The sequence below is a fragment of the Diospyros lotus genome, chromosome 8 (genome assembly GCF_014633365.1).
Source record: "Diospyros lotus cultivar Yz01 chromosome 8, ASM1463336v1, whole genome shotgun sequence".
Classification (NCBI taxonomy): Eukaryota; Viridiplantae; Streptophyta; class Magnoliopsida; order Ericales; family Ebenaceae; genus Diospyros; species Diospyros lotus.
Window position 1 is genome coordinate 42,516,098 of NC_068345.1, and position 21,920 is coordinate 42,538,017.

At 39.4% G+C, this 21,920-nt stretch overlaps 2 protein-coding genes across 5 annotated transcripts in view; one reads left to right on the forward strand and one right to left on the reverse strand.

Annotated features, from left to right (window-relative positions):
• The first annotated feature begins 1,681 nt into the window (after positions 1–1,681).
• LOC127807296 (protein phosphatase 1 regulatory inhibitor subunit PPP1R8 homolog) lies at positions 1,682–14,942 on the forward strand. 4 transcript variants are annotated; one of them, XM_052345013.1, is made up of 4 exons: positions 1,683–2,091; positions 2,277–2,865; positions 10,834–11,700; positions 14,336–14,942. In XM_052345013.1, exons 2-3 carry the CDS (start codon positions 2,390–2,392, stop codon positions 11,669–11,671), a joined length of 1,314 nt encoding a protein of 437 aa, XP_052200973.1. In that variant the 5' UTR covers positions 1,683–2,091; positions 2,277–2,389; the 3' UTR covers positions 11,672–11,700; positions 14,336–14,942. The 4 variants fall into 4 exon arrangements, with proteins under 4 accessions (XP_052200971.1, XP_052200973.1, XP_052200972.1 ...); XM_052345012.1 differs by having other exon boundaries at positions 1,684–2,091; positions 2,255–2,865; XM_052345010.1 differs by having other exon boundaries at positions 1,684–2,865.
• A 394-nt stretch (positions 14,943–15,336) lies between these two features.
• Positions 15,337–21,920, reverse strand: part of LOC127807298 (uncharacterized) — a 28,985-nt gene continuing 22,401 nt past the window's right edge. The window contains exon 3 of the mRNA XM_052345014.1: positions 15,337–16,357. Within this exon, the coding sequence (XP_052200974.1) occupies positions 15,590–16,357 (768 nt within the window). The 3' untranslated portion in view covers positions 15,337–15,589. The remainder of the gene's footprint in view (positions 16,358–21,920) is intronic.

Consider the following 21,920-nt stretch of genomic DNA (forward strand, 5'->3'; position numbering starts at 1 on the left):
AAATCATTAACGATCAAATGCTGTTTTTAGTATTAAACTTTATTCAAAGTATGAAACTTAATTCAAAATTTAATATTTTTATCTTTAGATGTTGAATATTTGATATTTAAAGAAATGTGAATTTGGTTAATTTATCCTATTGAGTTATTTAAAAATGTAAATATTAAAAAAAAATTAATTATATATTTTAATTTTTAAAAAATTAAAATAATATAAAAATCAAAGAGTTATTGACCACGCATGGTCGGAGAACCCAAGATTTAGGAACACAAGATTTCTCGACCACTCACAGTTGGGAACCCAAGGTTCTCTAACGTCAAATCGGGGCCCCCATGTTGATGGTTGCTGCCATGGCAATCGACGACGGCTGGTATGTATTGTTTGATATTTAATTTTCAATTTAATTTGTTCAGATTGTAGAGCATTTACTAATATGCTTTATTATATATATTTAATAATTTTTTATTTTTATTGTAAAATGTTAAAAATAAAGACTGGATATGTTGTTGTCGTTTATAATTTTTTTGTTATTTGCTTTTATATCTTGATTTGCAATATTAGTGAACATTATAAATCTTATATATTTTGAGTTTTATAGAGCGTTTAATACAAGTAAAATTATTACAACATAATATGTATAAATTATAACTGTATTTTAATCTTAATATTATTTATACCATGTCTTTAGGTACGAGTATACACTAATATATATATATATATAACACAGACTTGATTTTGTATATAAATTATTCTAAATGAAAAAAGTCTGTCATGTGGGGATTGTAAATGGTTAAACCCAATCAAATGCAACAATATTCTATGGGAATGACTTCATATTACATACATATATATGTTGTGTTTCTCCCGAATCTATGGGTTTGGAGAATTACATTTTCTCGAAGTCATAGATTCGGGGTGTTTTCAAAAGCCTCGAATTTTGGGATTCGGGTGTGATGATGGGCAGCACATTCGTCGCAATCGTCAATAGGAGCGACGTGGTCATCAATGAAAATTTTGTGATGATAGGTGACCACAAGGAACCCAACTATTGACGAGTGCGATGATGGGCTTTGAAATAGTCATGGTTATTGTTTGTTGTCGTCATAGTCTTCAATATCCTCTCCTTTTTATATTTTGAAGACTGATAGTTTTTGTGATTGCTATTAAGGAAGTAAGTCGACGACAATGATGAACGAAGAAAAGGATGGCGCAATCGATAATAAGAGAAGATAGGTAAAAATTAATTTTTCTCAAAGTTATTTTAAATGTGACTGTGAAGAGTAAAATATTTGATTACAAATAGAATTTTCCTATTCTTTTTGATCTCGTATTCATATATTACTACATATAATAATATATATATTTATAAAATATACGTAATAGACTTAGAATATATATGTTCATATATAATATATTATATATAATAGATAATGTATTATTATATGTAAATAACATATAAGATACACATTTTATTTATATACGATATATATTAATACCTAATAAATATATTTTAAAAATATATAATTTTAATTTGAAGTCATATGATAATTTTGAAATTTCAAACTAGTTTTTAAAAAGTGGTGTGGTAGATAGCAAGGGGAGGGGTCTCCATTGACAAATTTGCAAGAAAGAATCGAGGAGTCGTCCTCTCCTCTTATATATCACACACTTTCTTGAATTATACAATTATGATAAATTTATAAAAAAAATTACCTATATCTAAAATATATACAATAATATTTTCTCAAAAAGATTTGCTAATTGCCTTTTAAGAACAAGAACCAAGTTAATTGATTGATTCCCAAAATCAATCCCCCAAAATCAAGCTCGTGAATCTCTTGAAATTGAGGCAGCTATCTGAACAACAACGATTTAACCCCTTGAATGTTTTCGATTGATTCTCAACTCACGCGTTATCTGAATCGATCCGTTATAGTTTCTCTTCCTGGAAGCTTCTAGGCTTAGGGTTCTTTCATTTTTCAACTCTTCGCAGCACCAGATAGCATAATATTGGTACAAGTTCGATTTGATTTGTCTTATGCCCTGGTATTCTCCAGTCACTAGTGCACATATGTATACGCGTGTGTAACTGTAAGTATCAAAAGTGCGTTGACGTGAAGATTGAGTCTTCGCGGTAATACTAAATAGTGCTTTATTGCTCGCAACAGATTTTGGAAATCTTCGCTTGATATATATATATATATATATTTTTTTTACTTGGACTTGGGATTTGTATGATATCTAATGGTTGCAGCTGGTGGGGAGAAGGGTTACAGGTTGATTGGTTGCTGGACTTCATGTCGCATCACAGTGCCAGTCTATAGTGTATCAGCACCTCTGTTGAATTTCTGAAGGGTAGCAGCTTATTTTTGAGGATAAGAGGGGAACAATGTATGGGAGGTCTGGTCTGGATAGATTTAAGAAAGGGCAGTCTTTGGAACCATTTTCAGTGACCGTGAATTCCACTTCTAAAACTACTGCACAGCCTGCTTCTAGCGCAGTTACCCACCAATCTGCTCTGTCTTCTCAGTCTCAAAACTCATACCAGCAAACACAACCTCAGAGTCAATACAATGTTATTCAAAAGCCTGTGGTGGCAGATGTGGCAGCAGCCATGGTGCCAACCCAACAAGTGACCCAGGCTGGAGGGGGACAATCGACTTGGCAGCCTCCTGATTGGGCCATTGAGCCCCGACCTGGTGTCTATTATCTTGACGTGTTGAAGGATGGTGAGGTTATTGATCGAATTAACTTGGATAAAAGGAGGCATATTTTTGGGAGACAATTTCATACATGCGATTTTGTGCTTGATCATCAGTCTGTGTCTCGTCAGCATGCTGCTGTCATTCCTCACAAGAATGGGGGGTATGATCCATGTTTATCGTTCTATTACATGTTTGTCTTTGATTGATCTCATTCTTCTTCTTGTACGTTTGTAAGATGTTTCTGTTTTGCTTTTATCTTTTAAATGGAAGAGGCATTCTAGTTTTCAAGTATATCTTATCTCATGATTGATATCTTTCATAAGGAGACGATTCAAGGGTAATTTAACTACATAACTACATCCATTTAAATGTATCATTTCAGTTCTTACTGACATCTTTGCTTGGTGAGGAGATTGAATAGTATGATGATTACATTTTTATGATGAGAATCCCAAATCTGTCCATGAAAGGGGAAAAATAAAACAAAGTGGAGTTGGTTGCTTAGATTATGCGTTTGATGGTTTAATATGTATATGACGAGGCAAAAAGCATTGCTCCCTTCTTCTCATATACCTTTTTGACCATGGAAAACTTATTTTTCCAAGATTACATGCATTTATTATGTGCACACCAACTCTTGGTGCATAAATTTCTCAGACTATCCACATCTTCCTTGCAATTTAGATGATTTTGGACTCATTTTAAAGGATAATGCTGTAAAATTGCAATATTTGGTGGGTGCCTTGACTTCCAAAAATGGACAACATTCATGGATATCTGAAATAGATAGTGGGCAAAACTACAGGGAATGCATAATTGCGCTTTAGGATTGATGGTTGTTTCTTATTTCCTGCCAACTGTCCTGTAAGTTTAATAATGAATACTTTCTGGTCATTCTAGTTAGTGTTGCTGCCCCACTGTTACTCTACCATGGTGAGGCTTCACCGTCAAGAATACCTTTGATGCATAAACATCAAAATGATCACTAACAAAGCTTTTTGGAGGGCTTTTCTTCATCCAAAACATTCCAATTCAATGCTTGGGATTTAGGACCAATTTTAAGGCACTTTTAGTTTCTTACAATGTCCTTCATTATTTCAAAGTATAACAATCCACATACAAGATATTACGGTGATCTCGAGTTTAAAGGATCACTTACACCACCGTTATGAGAGATGTTCCATATAGATGCAACCTATGCTCCATATGGAATTCTCTTTTAGGGTCATCCAATGAACTTGTTCCCTAACAAGCATCCAATGTTTGTCCAAGTGTCCCCACACTTTAACTTATGAATACTGTTAGATAAATACAAAGGAACTGTTTGTGTATTCCTCAAGAGTACAACATAGGCATATATATACATACATTTACTTAAAGATAAATACACTAATACCCCCTTACTTATCTTATTTAACACTTCCCCTCAAGTTGGAGCATATATATTGAGTATGCCCAGCTTGGTACAAATATAATTCACACGAGACTCTCTAAGCGACTTGGTGAGTAAATCAGCCAGTTGATCATTGGAATCCACATATGTTGTAACTACATCCCCAGAGAGCACATTTTCTCTAACAAAATGACAATCAATTTCAATATGTTTGGTTCTCTCATGAAACACAGGGTTAGAGGCAATATGCATTGCAGCCTGGTTGTCACAAACCAATTACATAGGCTTAACCTGCGTAACTCCTAACTCCTCAATTAATTGTTTCAACCACACTAGCTTGCATGTTGTTACGGCCATTGCCCTGTATTCAGCCTCTGCACTGGATCTGGCAACAACAGTTTGCTTCTTACTTTTCCAAGAGACTAGGTTTCCACCCACAAAAACACAGTATCTAGATGTGGATCTCCTGTCATTAGGTGATCCTGCCCAATCAGCATTTGTATATCCCACAATCTGACTGTGTCCATGATTTTGATACAATATACCCCGACCAGGGGTAGCCTTAATATATCGAAGAATACGGATCACTACATCCCAGTGACTGTCACAAGGTGAATCCAAGAACCGACTTACCATACTCACAGCAAATGAAATATCAGGACGAGTGACAGTGAGGTAATTAAGTTTCCCAACTAATCGACAGTAGCGCCCATGATCAGAAAGAGGCTCCCTCTGTCTCGGTAACAGCTTGATATTTGGATCCATAGGGGTATCTGTAGGTTTACATCCAAGCAATCCTGTCTCTTCTAGCATATCCAAGGCATATTTCCTTTGAGAAATATAGATGCCTTGCTTTGACCGAGCTACCTCAATACCCAAAAAATATCTCAAAGGACCCAGATCCTTCGTTTGAAACTGTTGGTGAAGATTTGCCTTCAATTCAGTGATACCAACATCATCATCCCCTGTAAGTACTATATCATCAACATACACCACTAGAAGAATGTGGCGGCCAGACTGAGAACGATGAAAAACAGAATGATCAGCTTCACTCCGAGTTAACCCAAACTCAAGAACAGCTGATCTAAATCGACCAAACCAAGCTCGAGGAGATTGTTTTAAACCGTATAAAGATTTTTGAAGGCGACACACCAGTTCAGACTCCCCCTGAGCAACAAAGCCAGGAGGTTGCTCCATATACACCTCCTCCTGTAAATCGCCATGGAGAAAGGCATTTTTTATGTCCAATTGATGAAGAGGCCAGTGAAACATAGTAGCAAGGGATAAGAAAAGGCGAACAGAGGAGATCTTAGCAACATGAGAGAATGTATCGCCATAATCAAGACTATAAACCTGAGTGTATCCTCTAGCAACAAGGCGAGCCTTAAAACGATCAATCTGGCCATCAGGGCCAACTTTAACAGTGTAAACCCAGCGACAACCAATAGTAGACTTACCCTTGGGAAGAGGTACTAAGTCCCAAGTCCCAGTGGAATGTAAAACAGACATTTCTTCGACCATAGCAGCCTGCCACCCTGGATGGGAAAGAGCTTTGGGAACAGATTTAGGAGGTGAAACAGAAGATAAAGAAGAAACAAAAGCAGAATATCCAGGGGACAAATAATCATAGCTAACAAAATGGGAGATAGGATGGCGAGTACCTTTACGAAGAGCAATAGGCAAGTCAAGATCAAAAGTCGAAGGTGACGGACCAGAGGAGGAAGAATGAGTTGGCACCGGGGATGAGTCAGGAGACGGCTCTCGCGGACTAGCGACAACAGTCGGTGCTGGTTGGGCTACGAGATGTGGACGCCGTTGATAGACCTGAAGATCAGAGCGATCAAGGCGAGAGGCAAATGATGGTGGAGATGGTGAAGGCATTGGAGATGGAGGTGATGTGAGGTCAAGATAAGGAACAAGTAAAGGTAACCCAACAGACACAGAATCGGAGATCGCAGATGAAGAAGGGAAATAAGGAGATGACTCAAAGAAGGTAACATTCGCCAGTGAACTAAAACGCGGCCTAGGCGGCCTCTGGCCGCCCCGATTGTGGCCTAATCGGCCACCTTAGGCGCCGGCCTGGCTAATCGGTACCGGGCGGCGCCTAGGCGGCCAAGGCGGCCGCCTAGCTGCTTGAACGCCTGGCCGATTATGGCCGCGTGAAGTCTGGTCGATTGTTTTTTCCCCTTCTCTCTCGCGTGCACCACCACCGACTGTCTATTGCAGAGTTGTCGTCACCGTCGCCTCTCTCGTGCTCGCACGCCACCACCGTCTCTTGCAGTTGCAGAGTTGCCGTCGCCGCTTTCCATTCCTGTTAGCTTTGTCGTCGCACGCCGCCGCTTCCTTCGGTATGTATCCATCTTTCTCCACCTCCACCAATAGCAGCAAGCAGCAACGCAAGCTTGCGTGCTTGCTGCTGCAGCAAGCATCAAGCAGCAGGTTGCTGCTTCCTGCTACAACACCGAGCTTTAATATTTGCTCGTATTCGAGTCGTCTCCTTGCTGCTCCTTGTTGCTACCTTTGTTAATATTTCAAATATTTTAATATTTACAAGCAAGTGTTGTTACATCATTTATTTTAATATTTGTTAATATATTAATAAAAAATAAAAAAACTCTAGGCGGCGCCTAGGCGCTAGGCGCCAGTCTGCCGCCCGACTAGCGCCTAACGCCTTTTAGAACACTGACATCCGCTGAAACAAAATATCGAGTTAATTGAGGAGAGTAGCAACGATACCCCTTTTGAAGGCGAGAATAACCCAGAAAAACACATTTGACGGAACGAGCAGATAACTTATCACGACCTGGGGCAAGATGGTGAACAAAGCACGTGCTCTCAAAGATACGAGGGGGAAGAGAATATAAGTCAACCCGAGGAAAAAGAATGGAATGAGGAATCTGGTCATTAAGAACAGAAGATGGCATGTGGTTAATTAAGTAACATGCAGTTAAGACAGCATCACTCCAGTATTGAAGTGGAACATGCATATGAAGAAGAAGCGTGTGGGCTGTCTCAATTAAATGGCGATTCTTGCGTTCAGCTACCCCATTTTGTTGTGGGGTTCTAGGACACGAAGTCTGGTGAAGAATCCCATTGGATGCCATATAAGATCTAAATGGGAGAGACAAATATTCAAGAGCATTATCACTACGAAGAACACGGATAGGCAAATTGAACTGTGTTCTAATTTCAGCACAAAATGTAGTGAAGACTGAAAATAACTCTGAATGTGTTTTCATTAAATATAACCATGTAGTCCGAGAGAAATCATCAATAAATGTTACAAAATAACGAAAACCGTCTTGTGAACTGACACGACTGGGACCCCATACATCTGAATGGACTACTGAAAAAGGAGAACTAGCACGTTTAGTAACTCTACTTGGGAAAGAACTACGAATGTGTTTCCCAAATTGACAAGACTTGCACTCTAAGGAAGAAATACTAGAGAGACTGGGAACCATCTTCTTGAGATTGGGAAGAGATGGGTGCCCCAACCGACAATGGACTTGTAGTGGGGAAGTTGTTGTCATGCACGCCGCTGAAGAAGTAGGGAGAGACAGATAGTAGAGACCGTGAGACTCAAGCCCCGTGCCAATCGTCCGTCCAGTCCCCCGATCCTGCACAAGAACAGAATCAGACGAGAAAGTTATAGAGCAATTAAGATTGCGAGTGAGTTGACTGACAGAGAGCAAATTAAAGGTACATTGTGGTAAATGTAAAACAAATGATAATGGTAAAGTAGGAAGAGGTAATGCGGTACCAATACCCGTGACTGAGGCTTGAGAGCCATCAGCCAATGTAATAAGAGGTAGAGATTGCGAAGTTTGAACATGAGATAGGAGAGAACGATTACCAGACATGTGATTGGTGGCACCGGAGTCGAAGATCCATGGGCTAAGAGAAGATGAAGACTTAGTAAAGTAGGCAGTAGGGTTACCAGTGTCAGCAAATGATGTGACAGGTGAAGTAGCCTGTTGTGCTGCTCGAAACTGAAGAAACTGAGCATACTCTCCCCCGGAGATAGTCACTGGTGAGGAATCACTGGGTGTGATAGATGCTTGACCCTCTAAAACGCCCACAACCATGTTAGCAGTACTGGTTGCATGAGGTGGATGTCCATGTAGGCGATAACAAGTCTCTCTAGTGTGACTAAGGCGATTACAATAGGAGCACTGGGGTCGTGCATGACCACCACCCCGACGACCACCACGACCAGTCGGGGTCGTAACTAGGGCGGAGTGATCTCCAACAATGGACATGCCACGATCAACAGTAATAGAGGAGGCTCTAAGTAGTCTGGCAAATACTTCTGTCAGAGGAGGAAGAGAGGCACTGCTGAGAATTTGTGTCTTAACTGAGTCAAGCTCTGGTCGAACTCCATGAAGACAGAGGATAATAAACATTTGATCGCGTTGGTGCTGTTGTTTCTTGATATCGGTATCAAAGGGCATCAACTCGTTAAAGTCAGTAAGAGAAGCTTGAAGCTTACCCAAATATGTGGTCATATCCAAATCAGTCTGTCGTAAATTGAACAAGGCACCAATTACATCATAAATACGAGTGATGTCACTAGTATACAGCTCACGAGCCCGAGTTCATAGGGCACTACACTCCCGAAGAGGTCGAAATATCGGCATTAAGGTCGACTCAATGGTCTGCCACAATAAACTCAATAACTAGGCATCCACTCTCCGCCAAAGAGGTTGATCCCCCTCAGAAACAGTTGAAATAGTCTTTGATAAATGATCCTCAAGGCTATGACCAAGAAACCAAATTTCAACTGCACATGACCAAGCGTGATAATTATGTCCGCTCAATTTCTCCGTTGTAATAACCGATGAGCTCGAAAAATGGGGAATGGTCACCGGTGTGGACATGGTGGAGCGGCTTGTGGATGAAGAGTGAGCTGGAGATGAATCCATGATGCAGAAAGAATAGCAGATCTGGAGCAGATTTGATTACACAACCAAAGAGAGGGAAGACAGATCTGGAGCAATGGCAGATTTGGAGCAGATTGGGTTACACGATCAAGGAGAAGAAAGAACCGATTTGGAGCAATACCAGATTTGGGCAGATCTGGAGCACAAAAGCTGAAGCTGTCATCGGAGTTCGCCTGAGGATGGCCGGATCTGGACAGGTGCGGCGAAGGCGACGGAGAGATGACCGGGACAGAGGCGGCGACAGTGATGGCGAGCTCGGGCGCGGCCGGATCTGGAGGGTGAGCTCGGGCGTGGGCGCAGGCGCGGCGACGGCGAGGGCGCAGGCCCGGCGACAGAAAAGGTGAGATCTGGGCGCGGCTGGACTGGATCTGGAGAAGAGGAGCCACGATTTGGAGAAGAAGAGTCGTGACAGTGAGGGACCAGCGGCCGACGAAGAGACCCGCGGTGATGACGACGGCGGGCGAAGCGACCGGCGGTGATGGCGTCGGTTGACGGCGGCGGCTAGGGTTAGGTTAGGGTTTGGGCTCTGATACCATGTTAGATAAATACAAAGGAACTGTTTGTGTATTCCTCAAGAGTATAACATAAGCATATATATATACATACATTTACTTAAAGATAAATACACTAATACCCCCTTACTTATCTTATTTAACAAATACAAACATAACGTGTACTAGTCTTTCTGCACTATCAATGTCCCATCTTGATAGTACTACGACTAGGGATATTTTAGAACATTGCATTGTAAATAGAAAACTCACCGTCATAAACACTTTTGATTTCCTCTATACTACATTCGCTCTAGCGACTTTATCAAACAAGCACACAAATATGTATCAAAGAGGCTTAATGACAAAGAATGCCATATTAGAATTGGAATTGCATAAATAAAAGTGTTTTACATAGACTCCTCTATGACTCTAGGGCGCAACACTAACATCTATGACAAAGGAATAATTAATTTTCTTGTTAAGTTATTAACAGTGTGTTTGTTCCTCCCAGAGTTGCCTTCTCCATTTGGATAGTTATCTTGGATGCTATCTTTCTGGCAATTGAAGAAAGGGAAGGCAGGCAGTCATATTGGTGCTTCATGTGAAAAAAGTGACAAGTCCATGGAGCATCTTCTTCTGTATTGTTTAGTCACTAGAGAGGTCTGCAGCTATGTTGATATGATTTTAGGTGTACAATGGTTTATGCCAGCCTCAATTTCAGAATTTTGCATGTTTGGCAGTTGAATTGCCCTTTGGCTAGCCAGCATATAGTTTGGGCATCACTTCCATTTTCTAAATTGTGGTGTATATGGTGTGAAAGAAATAGGACTTTTAAGGGTATAGAGAGTTCCACTTTTTTTTTTAATTATTTATAAATGAGAAAGAGTTCCACTTTTGTTTAAAGGTTACATTGTTTCTTCCATTTTTCTCTTGGTTAGGATGGAATCTCGTTTGCACGTCCTCCCTGGTGCAGTTATTGATGATCTTATAGCTCTTGATTGTGGATAACTTGAACTTCTGGTTCCCTTAGTCTCTTTTGTACAGGGTTCACCTCTGTAAGGAATTCTTTTTTCGGTATGATATCATCTTTACTTATCAAAAAGAAAATACTAGCAGAGGCAATTTTAATTGGGCTTTGGAGCTACTTCACTGCCTTCTGCATGCATTACCATATTTTTCCCCCACCTAGAAAGATGTAAACCAAGTAGATATGTGATGTGTGTTATATTTCATTTTTGGAGTTTGATGTCCTTGCTAAAACATCTATGCTCACAAACTTCATTGTATTTCTCTTACAGCATATATGTCATTGATTTGGGATCTGCACACGGTACATTTGTTGCAAATGAACGGTTAACAAAAGATTCCCCCGTTGAGCTTGAGGCAGGGCAGTCCTTACGGTTTGCTGCCTCCACTAGAACTTACATTTTGAGAAAGAACAATGCAGCTCTTTTTCCTCCAGCTCCACTGCCAAATGAAATTGATCTACCGCCATCTCCAGATCCATCTGATGAGGAAGCCGTTTTGGCTTATAACACATTTCTTAATCGTTATGGTCTGACCAAATCAACAAAAAGGTCTGCATCCTGTGAGCAAGGAATCCCATCTTTGGGTGGAAGGGATAACAGTCGGCATATAGAGAGAGCTGCTAAGAGAATTAAGAAAACAAGAGTGGCATTCAGGGATCAAGTTGGGGGCGAGCTTGTTGAGGTTGTTGGGGTTTCGGATGGTGCAGATGTAGAAACAGAGCCCGGCCCGATGGGTGTCAAAGAGGGAAGTCTTGTTGGGAAATATGAATCCCTTGTTCAAATCACAGTAGTACCAAAAGGGAAGGAGCAGTCCTCTGTAAAGGAAATGAATGTTTCTCCAAAAGGTGTGACTAATAAGTTGCAAGAAGTCTTGAACAAGGTTAAAAATCCTCCAAGGAGTGGGATTTATGATGATCTTTATGGGGAATCATTTTCTGGCAAAGTCGGTTCTTCCTGGGCATATTCTTCTGTCAATTCAGGTGGTAGGCAAGCTTCTCCAAGCAAGGATGCTGAAGTGAATGAGGATGTTTTGGCATTTAATGGAAAAGCTGGAAATAACTTCAGCAATGCTGATGATGACAATGATGATGATTTATTTGGTGACTAAATGTAACTGAGGGAGATGGCTCAGGCAAGGTCAGTGGTTACTTGTTTGTGGGTTTGACGACATGAATATTTTCAAGAGCATCTTTCTATAGAGAATGGAACTTATAAAAAGAAAAAGAAATGCAGAAATTGCTTTGTAAATGGAAAGTTTTGTTGTATCTCATAATTTCCTTTTTATCTGATATGGTCATTGAACTTGTGATCCTATTAGCACGTGGGGCTGCATTTTCTAGCATCTATCACCTAATCAGGTAGTAAAAATGAACTGCTTGATGATTTGATATGGTCTATGTCTGGTCACACAACATGCTACTCTCATTATGATATACGTCCAATAGGTCTAGTAACTAGACATACATGGCAATAGGCTGAAATATTTAGCATCTAAGTAAAATACATTTTATCTTCAATATTGCTTTGACTTCAAGCGTCCTAAATTGGTTTGTTGGCATGAGAATGGTAGCTCATACTGTTTTTTCAATTTGTGGCAATTAAGTTGTTGCATTTCCTTTCAGTTGTCGTTCTTTAAATGAGTGTTATTGGTGACTTGTTCCGCCGCATTTATCAAGTTGTTTGTCATTCTAATTTTTGTGATTCTTGGCACAACATTTGATCATGGTGTTTGAGTTGGTAGGTTGCCTGGTATTATCTGAAAAAAGGAGTATTTTGGTATGTGGAAGTGGATTGAGAACTTGGTACATCACGTGTTTTAAATTGCAGAACAATTAGGGGTACATCTGTGCGTATAACTTGTATAATCAAAAGTAATAGATTACTGGTAGAATCAGAAGTACTCTTGGAGAATTTTTTTATCAATTAGACATCTAATGTAATGGTGCAATATAATATATCAATTGTTCAAATTTACCATGCATAAGCACATCCTATGAAACATAGTGGACATCTTTTTATATCATATCCAGCTAAATTCCACTCTCCTTAAATCTTGTTTGTTTTGCTTGATGTTTTCTTTTTAGAATTTATGTATTTGTCTCGAAATGAGTAAGTGATGGGTATTGGTCTATGTGAACACTGTCAAACCAACATGAAGAAAAACTGCTAAAATATATCCATGCCCGTTTTTATGTGAAAAGCCCTTAACCAGGGAAAAATCACTGGATATTGTGAAGCCCTACAATCTAATATCTACCATAAAGAACAAAATATAAAGAGTCAACTTACAAACTCAATCCCAGCCGAATCCTCTCATGTGCCTTAGGTGGTGAATTCATGGTCTTGCTGATGTGCATTTATGGTGTAAACCGATCATCATATTGAATGTCACAATTTGGTTCTCTAGTGATTGCTTGCTTGCTGAATCCATATCATCTTTGAAATCAACCAACAGTTGAACCAAGACCATCTAGATCATTTACAGAATTTACCATACACTGTTACAGCCTTGATGTCCAGCAGAATCTTTTTTGGACTATGGTTATGCTTCTAGGAGCTCCCAAAAACTTTCCCTCCAATGGGGTGAGGGTTGATCGTTGTGGTTGATTAAAATGAGTCTTTTGCAAGTTGAGCTAAGAATGATGGTGTGTGGTGCAATGCATCTTTTGTTAGATAAGCTTAAGAACCTGAGGGTTGAGGGAGGATGATAGGGAGATAGTCCTGGGCCTGTGCTTATTGGTCTCTTCCTCATTTTAAATGAATTGTTATGACTAGAAATATGACTCTTATTATCCATTTACGGCCTGCCTCATGATCACTTCTATCAGGCATTTTTTGATAAGTGCAGACTTGGCTTTCCTTGGAAATTGTGTGAGATCTTATGCTCCTCCAGAATTATCTTTATTTCTGGTCTGCCGCACTTGATGCTATCCTGACTTTTGATAACTTGAGGAAGTGCATATAGGTTGTTTTTGATTAGTGTTGGATATGCAAAAGTCATATTGAGTCAGTGGACATTTCCATCTTAATTGCCTAGTTAAGCACGGCATGAAAAGTCTAGCTTATACAATCGTGGGAGTGCAATGGTCTGTGTCATACTTAGTGATGGCATTTTTTCGTTCCTGGGGCTGGAGTCAACAATTTCATCTTTATCGAGTAGCTTGCTCGATGAGGATTCCTATGTCCAAATATTCTTGCCATTTTATCCTGCACCATGTAGTTGTGGATGATTTGTGATTCTATCAACATCTAGGGTCCAATTTAAGGAGGCTAAACATATGAGCACAGAGGAGGAAGAGGAATTGTTGTGTCATTAATCATTTGGGAACTGACAATGTTGTTGAAGTTTCTATTGGGGGTTTGTTGCTTGGCATGATGTTACAAAAACATTGACATGGATAAAGTGAATATTACGTCTTTTAAGGAAGAAAAACAATTATTGTTAACATGGGTTGATGAGATGCTCAACTGCGGAATCAGGATTTCAAATGAGTTGGTTTTTTGTGGCCATAAACAGTGAAAAATGTGCTTTAATTCTTTCCTTAATTTAATTCTAGATTTATCTCTGATACTGAGCATTCTTTTTGTTCAAAAATTGTGCTTGCTTTTTATTTTCCTGAATAACAACCATATAACATTACAAATTGAATGTAAAGAATACATGTAGATGCTGAGTCATCTCCCATTCATCTTCAAATGAATGCAGCTAATTCATTGATTTCACTTTTTCATATATATAACTGAGAATAACCTATACTTCTCATGTATTTAGAAATGGACCTGCCAGGCCGCCACCATACTCTCTCCACTGCTGCAGCTGCTGCTGCACCACCAGCGCTCTTGACTGACCTTGTTGCATTCACATTTTCAGCAGAATTGGTAGTACCTGCCTAGAGAAATTGCTGCTTCTTCTGCCCCATCTAAATTGTCATATGGAGCCCCCTGGGGTTCTGATACCATTTGATGGGACAAGCATTGTCTTATCAAATTCATTAGAAAGCCTTTAGAACGGGCGCTATTTGACTTTGTGGAAGGCTTAGAATTATCTTCTTTAATTGTGAGAACTAGTCTTTGAAATGTATGAAAAGCCTCAAAGTGTTTTTTTCAGGGTGGGGGGTGGGGGGTGTGACGGTTTGTGCTAAGTGAAGAGTAGTCGATTGATGCCGGGTGATGTAGCTGAAGGCTTACGATTATTAACCTTAGTTGCGAAAGCTGGTGGCTGGAATCTGACACATTTTTGGCAGGTGTTCTGATTTTGTTTCTTCCAGGTCTGTTACTGTCCCTAATAAATTGTTGCAAACCTTCAATCAGTTAATGAGAGGAGGTTCATGTTTTTGACGGGGAAACCTAAACATGAATCAGATAAATAAATCACTGGTCGATCTTCTTCTCAATCGATGTTTGGGTTCAGCGACATTTGAGACCTGTTGTTAACATAGGAGACGAGCCAAATTTCGCCACAACGGATGATAAACCCATATGCCATTTTTTGGTTTTGACAAGCCCATACCAGTCTTGAGTTGGGGAAAATAAAAAACAAATTCGGATTTGCTGACCCAGATTCGGTGTAGCAAACAAAAAGAGTATAAAAAGAAGAGAGAACGACAAAAATGGGCCCCCAAAAAACCGAAAAGAAAAAAGAGGAAAAGGGGACCGACGGTTTCCATCCAAAAGAAGGCTTCGTCAGACAAGCTTATCGAATCGGAGGATGCGAGAGGACGGGCCAAAGGAATGGGAAACGTCATGTGAGAAGCCAGGAAAGGGGGAAAGAAATGACAATAAAAGGAAAATAATTTCGAGGAGGACAGCCTTGATAGAGTACCACAGTCGGGTCTTTCCCGTCTTGTCAGCAAGTGAAGGGTACATAAACTAACTTTCCCTTATGAGCACCAGTTTTTAACTAATTTTAGCTCTCCTTGCAGCCGACTAGAATACAGTACAGGCAAATTTTAGGCTTGGTACATGCTTCCAGTATTAGAGAGTCGCACAAGAAAAAAAATCCTCGAAGGAAAACTAGCGTAGTGCCTCATCGGCGGAAGGCATTGCCTTCACTTGCTTCTGACCTCCTCTGTGAATAATGTGTCCGGCGGCGAACGCTCTCCTCTATGGTGGAGCTTCCTCCATTCTCAGCCCCATACACGCTTCTTTGGGAAGCATGCAAGAAGTTCTTACCACTATACATGCTCGAACTGGTAGCTTCCCGCGCATCATTTTCATCAGCCTGCTTCAGACGTTTCCATCTTTGGTCTTCATGTAACTTGGCATCCACTTGCATCTCCTGCAACCTAGCAGCTCTCTCTTCTTCAGAAAGTTTGAAAGGAGTAAGCCAGTGTCTACGATGAGATTCCCGCCTTTCTTGACAAGAACGGTGGTCTTTCTTCCCCTTTCCACCAGAATCTGTATCCAAATGGCCTTCCAAATAATCTTTTTTACGTTTTGATTTGTCAGAATTCCTCTTGCTTCCATCCTGAGTTTCACCAGTTTTAGCTGCTGAGCCTGACTTTGAAGTAGCTGGGTGCCTTTTGGGCTCTATATCCTCGTCAAGATTCCTCTTTCTTTCAGTATTCCTTTCATTTAATTCTCTTTCCAGCCACGGAGCTACCTTGTCCGAGCGCTCATATTTTGAGCTATTGCAATTGCTGTACCTTCTTTCTTCCCTTTCAACTGAAGCATTTTCTGAATCCAGGTCGCGCCCAGGTGATGAATGTTTCTGATGATTTGACTTCTTGCGGTGATGCTTATCTTGGGATTTTTTACTCCCACAAATCTTTTCCTTGTGCTTCTTTGCTTCCACCTAAAATAACAGTCAATTTGCACAACAGTCAGCAAAAGCTTCCATGGGAAGTAAACATTGAAGAGTAACTCACCCAGAATGCAGTAATGAACATGACCAAACTATAAACACGTTTTCCCTCAATGATATGCTTACTTTGCTGATGAAATCAAGTCCTCCCTTGATTGGTTTCAACCAATCAATTTTAACAAGGCAAATATATTCCACAAAAGGAGGGTGGTGAGCGGTAATAGCAATGGAAAGGTTGTTCCCTTGTGACTGTTAGATGACAAGGGTTTGATTAGTGAAAAAAACAGCCTCTGTGCAAAGCAAAGATAATGCTTAATAGAGACTCTTCCTGACGCTCAAAAAATAGGTAGCCTCATTCACTGGTTGCAAGTTTTCTTCAATCATGGTACCAGTAGATTATCTTGAAAGCCAAAAAGAGTTGCTCTAGAAGCAGGTGCATTGATGCAGAAGCTGCTGAAGGCAGTATTTTCAAAACTTATTAGTTAATTTTTAGTTGGCAAAGTCTGACTGATATACCTGTACTGCGTTGTTGATAACTGAGCTGTAACTTAGATAACTAGGTTTGTCCGGTTAGGCTATACTTGTGTTCAAATATGGATAAAGGTGTACTTGTGCTGACTTTTCTACAGAAGAGTAGTAGACCACATGGTTTTCACACAGGCTACTCACATTGGAATGGCTAGTCTTTAACGCAGCGAAAAATACTCCATGAAATGCTTGTAAGCTTGGTGTAGCCGTGAAGCATTGGAAGTCTATTTCTTATATCATGTACCAAAGGGTAATCGTAGATTTTCCTATCCGATCAAATAGGATCTGGTACAGTTTTTAATGATAAGAGAGACTCCAGAAACCTCTCTAGTATCTCAAGAAGTCTATAAATAGGTGGCATAGCAGTTTGAAGAGGCAATCCTTGGAAAAAATAATCACATACCCTGTGAGGCTAAGGGTGTGTTTGGGAGAGTGGGAAGTAATGGAATTAGATGAAACGGTGAGGGATGGAAATAGGCTCTATTTGTTTGGGAAGACTATTAGTAATGGAATGAAAAGAGATTGGATGGAACCCTTTTCTATCCAATCTCCTCCAAATGAACATTTATTGTCTCCTCCAAATTGGAGATAGACTCATCTATCCATTTTTTTCCCATCCAATTCCATTACTTTTCATCCCATCTTCTCCCAAACAAAGAGACATAATCTTCCATTCCATTTCTTCCATTTCTATTCCACCCATTTATAATCCATTCCATTACTAAATCCCTCCAAAACACAGCCTAAGAGAATGCATATCCCCAGGAGATTTGAGATGGGGAAGACATCAGAAGTGCTGGTCTAGAGAAGACAAAGCAAGCAAGAAGATGAATAAGACAAGCTTGATGGGAATCATCAAATTAGGGTACTTGCGTTTAGATTAATTCTTGTAACTGTTTGACTATTTGATTCTATCATCGTTGAAAACAAGACTTTGTGTGTGCGTATGTGTGTGACAGTAATTTGTGGCAGTCTTCCACATAATAGTCATGCATCAGTATTTTGCAGATGGTTGTGGTTTTGTGATAGTGAAACAGGATAAATCCTTAAAAATATCTTTTATATTTTTGTATTTTAATTCTTGGTTCTTAGTTTATTATTTTTTTTTATTAGGGATCTAGCTGTGGGTTTGTGGGGGCTTTGCTGGGAATCCATAGAAGACATTTCAGCAATTCAAGCAACCTCAGTAATTAAAAGAAGCATTGTTGTTAAAATCCCGATTTTATGCGTACGATTTTACGATTCGAAGACCCCCAAACGATTTAAATCCCATGTAAAATCTAATTTGGGATAAAATCCTATAAAATCTCGATTTTACATGTACGATTTTACGATTTTACGTTTCAGAGATCCCCAAACGATTTTACGATTCAAAGACCTCCATTGATTTAAGTTGTAATTTAGAGAATGCTTCCAATGTCTCAATGTCACATAGCATCTGACATTGGAACTTATGCAATGAATTGTTATATTTTGCCTCTAAATTGGAACTTGATTTAACATTGATTGCATAAGTTCCAATGTCACATAGCATCTAACATTAATTGCATAAGTTCCAATTTACTTGATTTAAATTATAATTTTTACTTGATTTAACATTGATTGCATAAGTAAATCAAGACAAACAAGTAATTAATTAATGGACCACCCAACTCCAAATCGGGATATTACTTTATTTAATCAATGTTAAATATCATCTTTTGAATTATAATAAGGAATAATTAGGTTATTAAATGATATTAATTCATTTTCTACAAAATTGTGTTATTATAAACATATATTTACAAAAATTAAAGGGTATTTTTAATTATCTCTAAAATCTTACGATTTTACGATTTGATTTTACGATACGATTTTATGGACCCTTTGTCGATCCCACTTAAAATCCCGATTTTAACAACCTTGAAAAGAAGAATACCAAGCATAAACCTAATGCTTACTTTCCATCATTCATAAACTTGGAACGAAGTTTATTTACTTTACTTGCCTTTTTTTTTTTTTTTTAATGCAAGTAATATTAGAACCATTATAACCCATAGACTACCCAGACAACAAAACCACAGAACGCTACCAAAAGTATTCAAAACAATACCAGAATATGAATCCCACAACCACAACCAAAGCTGAAGAGATCTATTTAGAAGATAAACCAAAGCCCTTCTGAAGCCAAATCCCAGATCAATTGTTATCTCCAAAATCATAATGAATCCATACTTATTTTCAATGTGGAAGATTTATCACCTTATTGGGGCACATTTGAGCCTTCTATTTTTCCTACTAATGTTCTCTGCAGGTCACCAAGTTTGTTGTGTCCCACAACTATGCAACAAATGATGGAATAAATATTGTATTCGATAATGAGATTGTGGCTTCATCACATGATGGTTATCAAAGATTCCTCATGAAGTGGAAAGATCGTCTAGATTCAGATGCTACTTGGATTATTGAGAAGGGTTTTCAGGTCTTGGATCTCAAACTCTAGGAATGGTCTTTGCATTCCAACTTGTCAGAGCCAAGTGCTTTTCAACCGAGGGTGAATGATGAGGGCCATAAAAATACATATTTTGAAAATTTCTAGTCATAGAAATAGGAATTAGAATTGTTTACTTCTTTTGTTTCCTTTTATTTATTTATTTATTTTTGTTTCCATTAGTTAGTGGATTCTATTAGAATTCTAATTAGGTTGGGACTACAGAATCCTAATTAAGAGCAGAATTTGGTTTATTAGTCAATAGTTCTTTAGGATGTAACTGAACATAGCCTTGATTATTGAAACTGATTTGAGAATTGATTTGAGTTTAGTTTCTAGTTGTTCCTTATAATTGTTCTTGGTTAGGAATCCAAAATGTTAATTTTGTAATGGCAACACACGGATTCAATAGGATGTAGACAATTAAATTTTCCTCTATATCTCAATGATTTAGAGGGAAATTAAGGGAGCTTATGTGCTAGCTAAACTAGAATCTTGTGCTCAAGCAAAGATAAGCAAGGTTGAGGGAACGAACCCCATGTCTAGGTTTAGTACTTGATATATCTAGGAATCAGAAGTACCAATAGAGATGAATATAGAGTAAAGAACAAGTATGTTGAGTGTACTGACAAGTAATAGCAACAACAAGCACGAGTTGCAAGGCCAATATGCTCAATTACCACTCTATTAACCAGAGGCTCAAAATGCTAGTGGTGGCACAAATGAAGAACTAGTCATTAGCCAAAACAACTAAGTGAACTAACTGAAACAAGGGCCAATTAAATCAATGCAATATTGTGATCCTGCTATAGTGTAATAGCCATAGGGGTGAAACTGAATAGAGGCATAAATGAGGTTGGGCAGGAATAATACATGGAAGTGGTTATGCACCTCAAAAAAAGACCTCACAGTAAGGAGGGTATTACTTTCATGTATTAATTCAATGCACGGTGATGAGGGAGTGATAACATGGCTTTCCTCACCATTATCCATGAGATGGAAGCCAATAAGCAACATTAGCATGACATGCAGCCTATGAAAATCTTAGGCAGTTAGGGCAGCAATCTTTGTCACACAAACTTAGTATAATCGGAAAATACATACACTCATTCAATCCAATAAAACACTTCATGGTAAGCTATGAATTCAATCAGACTAATATCATTAAGCATGTGATTTCTTCTTTATGTATTTTGAGATTATTGTGTGTGATGAAATATGTCTATTTCTTAGCCCTAAAATCTAGGAAAACAGACACTACGATCAGGATTGTGTCTCAGTGTTTAATATGCATATGACTTAGACATCCCAAAAATATTGAGACACGTTAGACAGGCAATTCGGTGTCCTTCCCCTTCAAAATTTTAGTCTGCTGGGTGTTAGACCCTCGATCTGATCGGAGGCCTTCCCGTAATTAGGAGAAGACCGAATAGGCGAGAAAGAAGGAAACGAGAAATAAGGGAGGGAAAAAGAGAGAAAGAGAGGGATAAGAGAGACAAAATTTGAGAGAGAAAAGGAGGAAAAAGATCAGTGTAGTATTCTCACACGATCCCCATCCTCGTGGTAGCCTTCTTATTTATAAGGGAGGCGGTTAGTACATCTTCTAGAACAACCAATTGGCCAGCCAAGTGGCCATCTTCTACATCCACTAATCCATACACCCGAGTAACTACCTCAACTAACTGAATGACTAATTACAATATTACCCCCTTGGCTGTGACAACTTCTCCCTCCTTGAATTGTTTCTTGTCCCCAAGAAATTAAAGGAGACTAGTGGTCCAGGGAAACCGTTGTAGAAGATCAAGGAGATACTCTCAAGTTGTGTGGTCGGGATGCAGGTGCGTCCATTGCACTAAAACTTGTGTGAGTGGCCTAGAATCTTGGTAGGTCACCCTCATTTCCAGGATGGCTTTAGGCTCTGCCTCAACGATAGAATCTTCTTGGAGTTCTGGTAGGTCATGGCTGACTCCTGCTATTGTGCCGGTAGCCTTCTTCAAGAGAGAGACATGGAATACTGGGTGTAACCACACTCCCTCCGGAAGCTGTAGTCGGTATGCCACTGGCCCCACCTTCTCGATAATCTTGAAGGGTCCATAGTACTTGAGATTGATTTTAGATATAGGCCCCTTAGCAAAAAGATGCTGTTGAAACCGCTTCACTTTCAGAATAACTGCCTCGCCTACCTCAAAATTGTGGTCTGTGTGGTGCCTATCCACCAGCTATTTCATGCAATGCTGAGTTGAAGCTAGCTCCTGTTTAATAACCTGCAAGGCCTCTTGTCTGGCCTGTAAGTACTGGTCTGCCGTGGTTTTGGTAGGACTGTAGTGCATGATAGCCGTAATGATTTTTTTTTTTTTTTTTTTTTTTTTTTTTGGGGGGGGGGGGGGGGGGGGGGGGGGTGGGGGAAGCACCCGAATAGAGCTTGAAAGGGAGTTCTCTTATGGGCAGTGTGGTAATTGGTGTTGTACCACCACTGGTCTAATGCGATCCATCTATTCCAGCTCCATGATCGGGTAAAATATAGGCACCTTAGGTATGTTTCGAGACACTAATTAA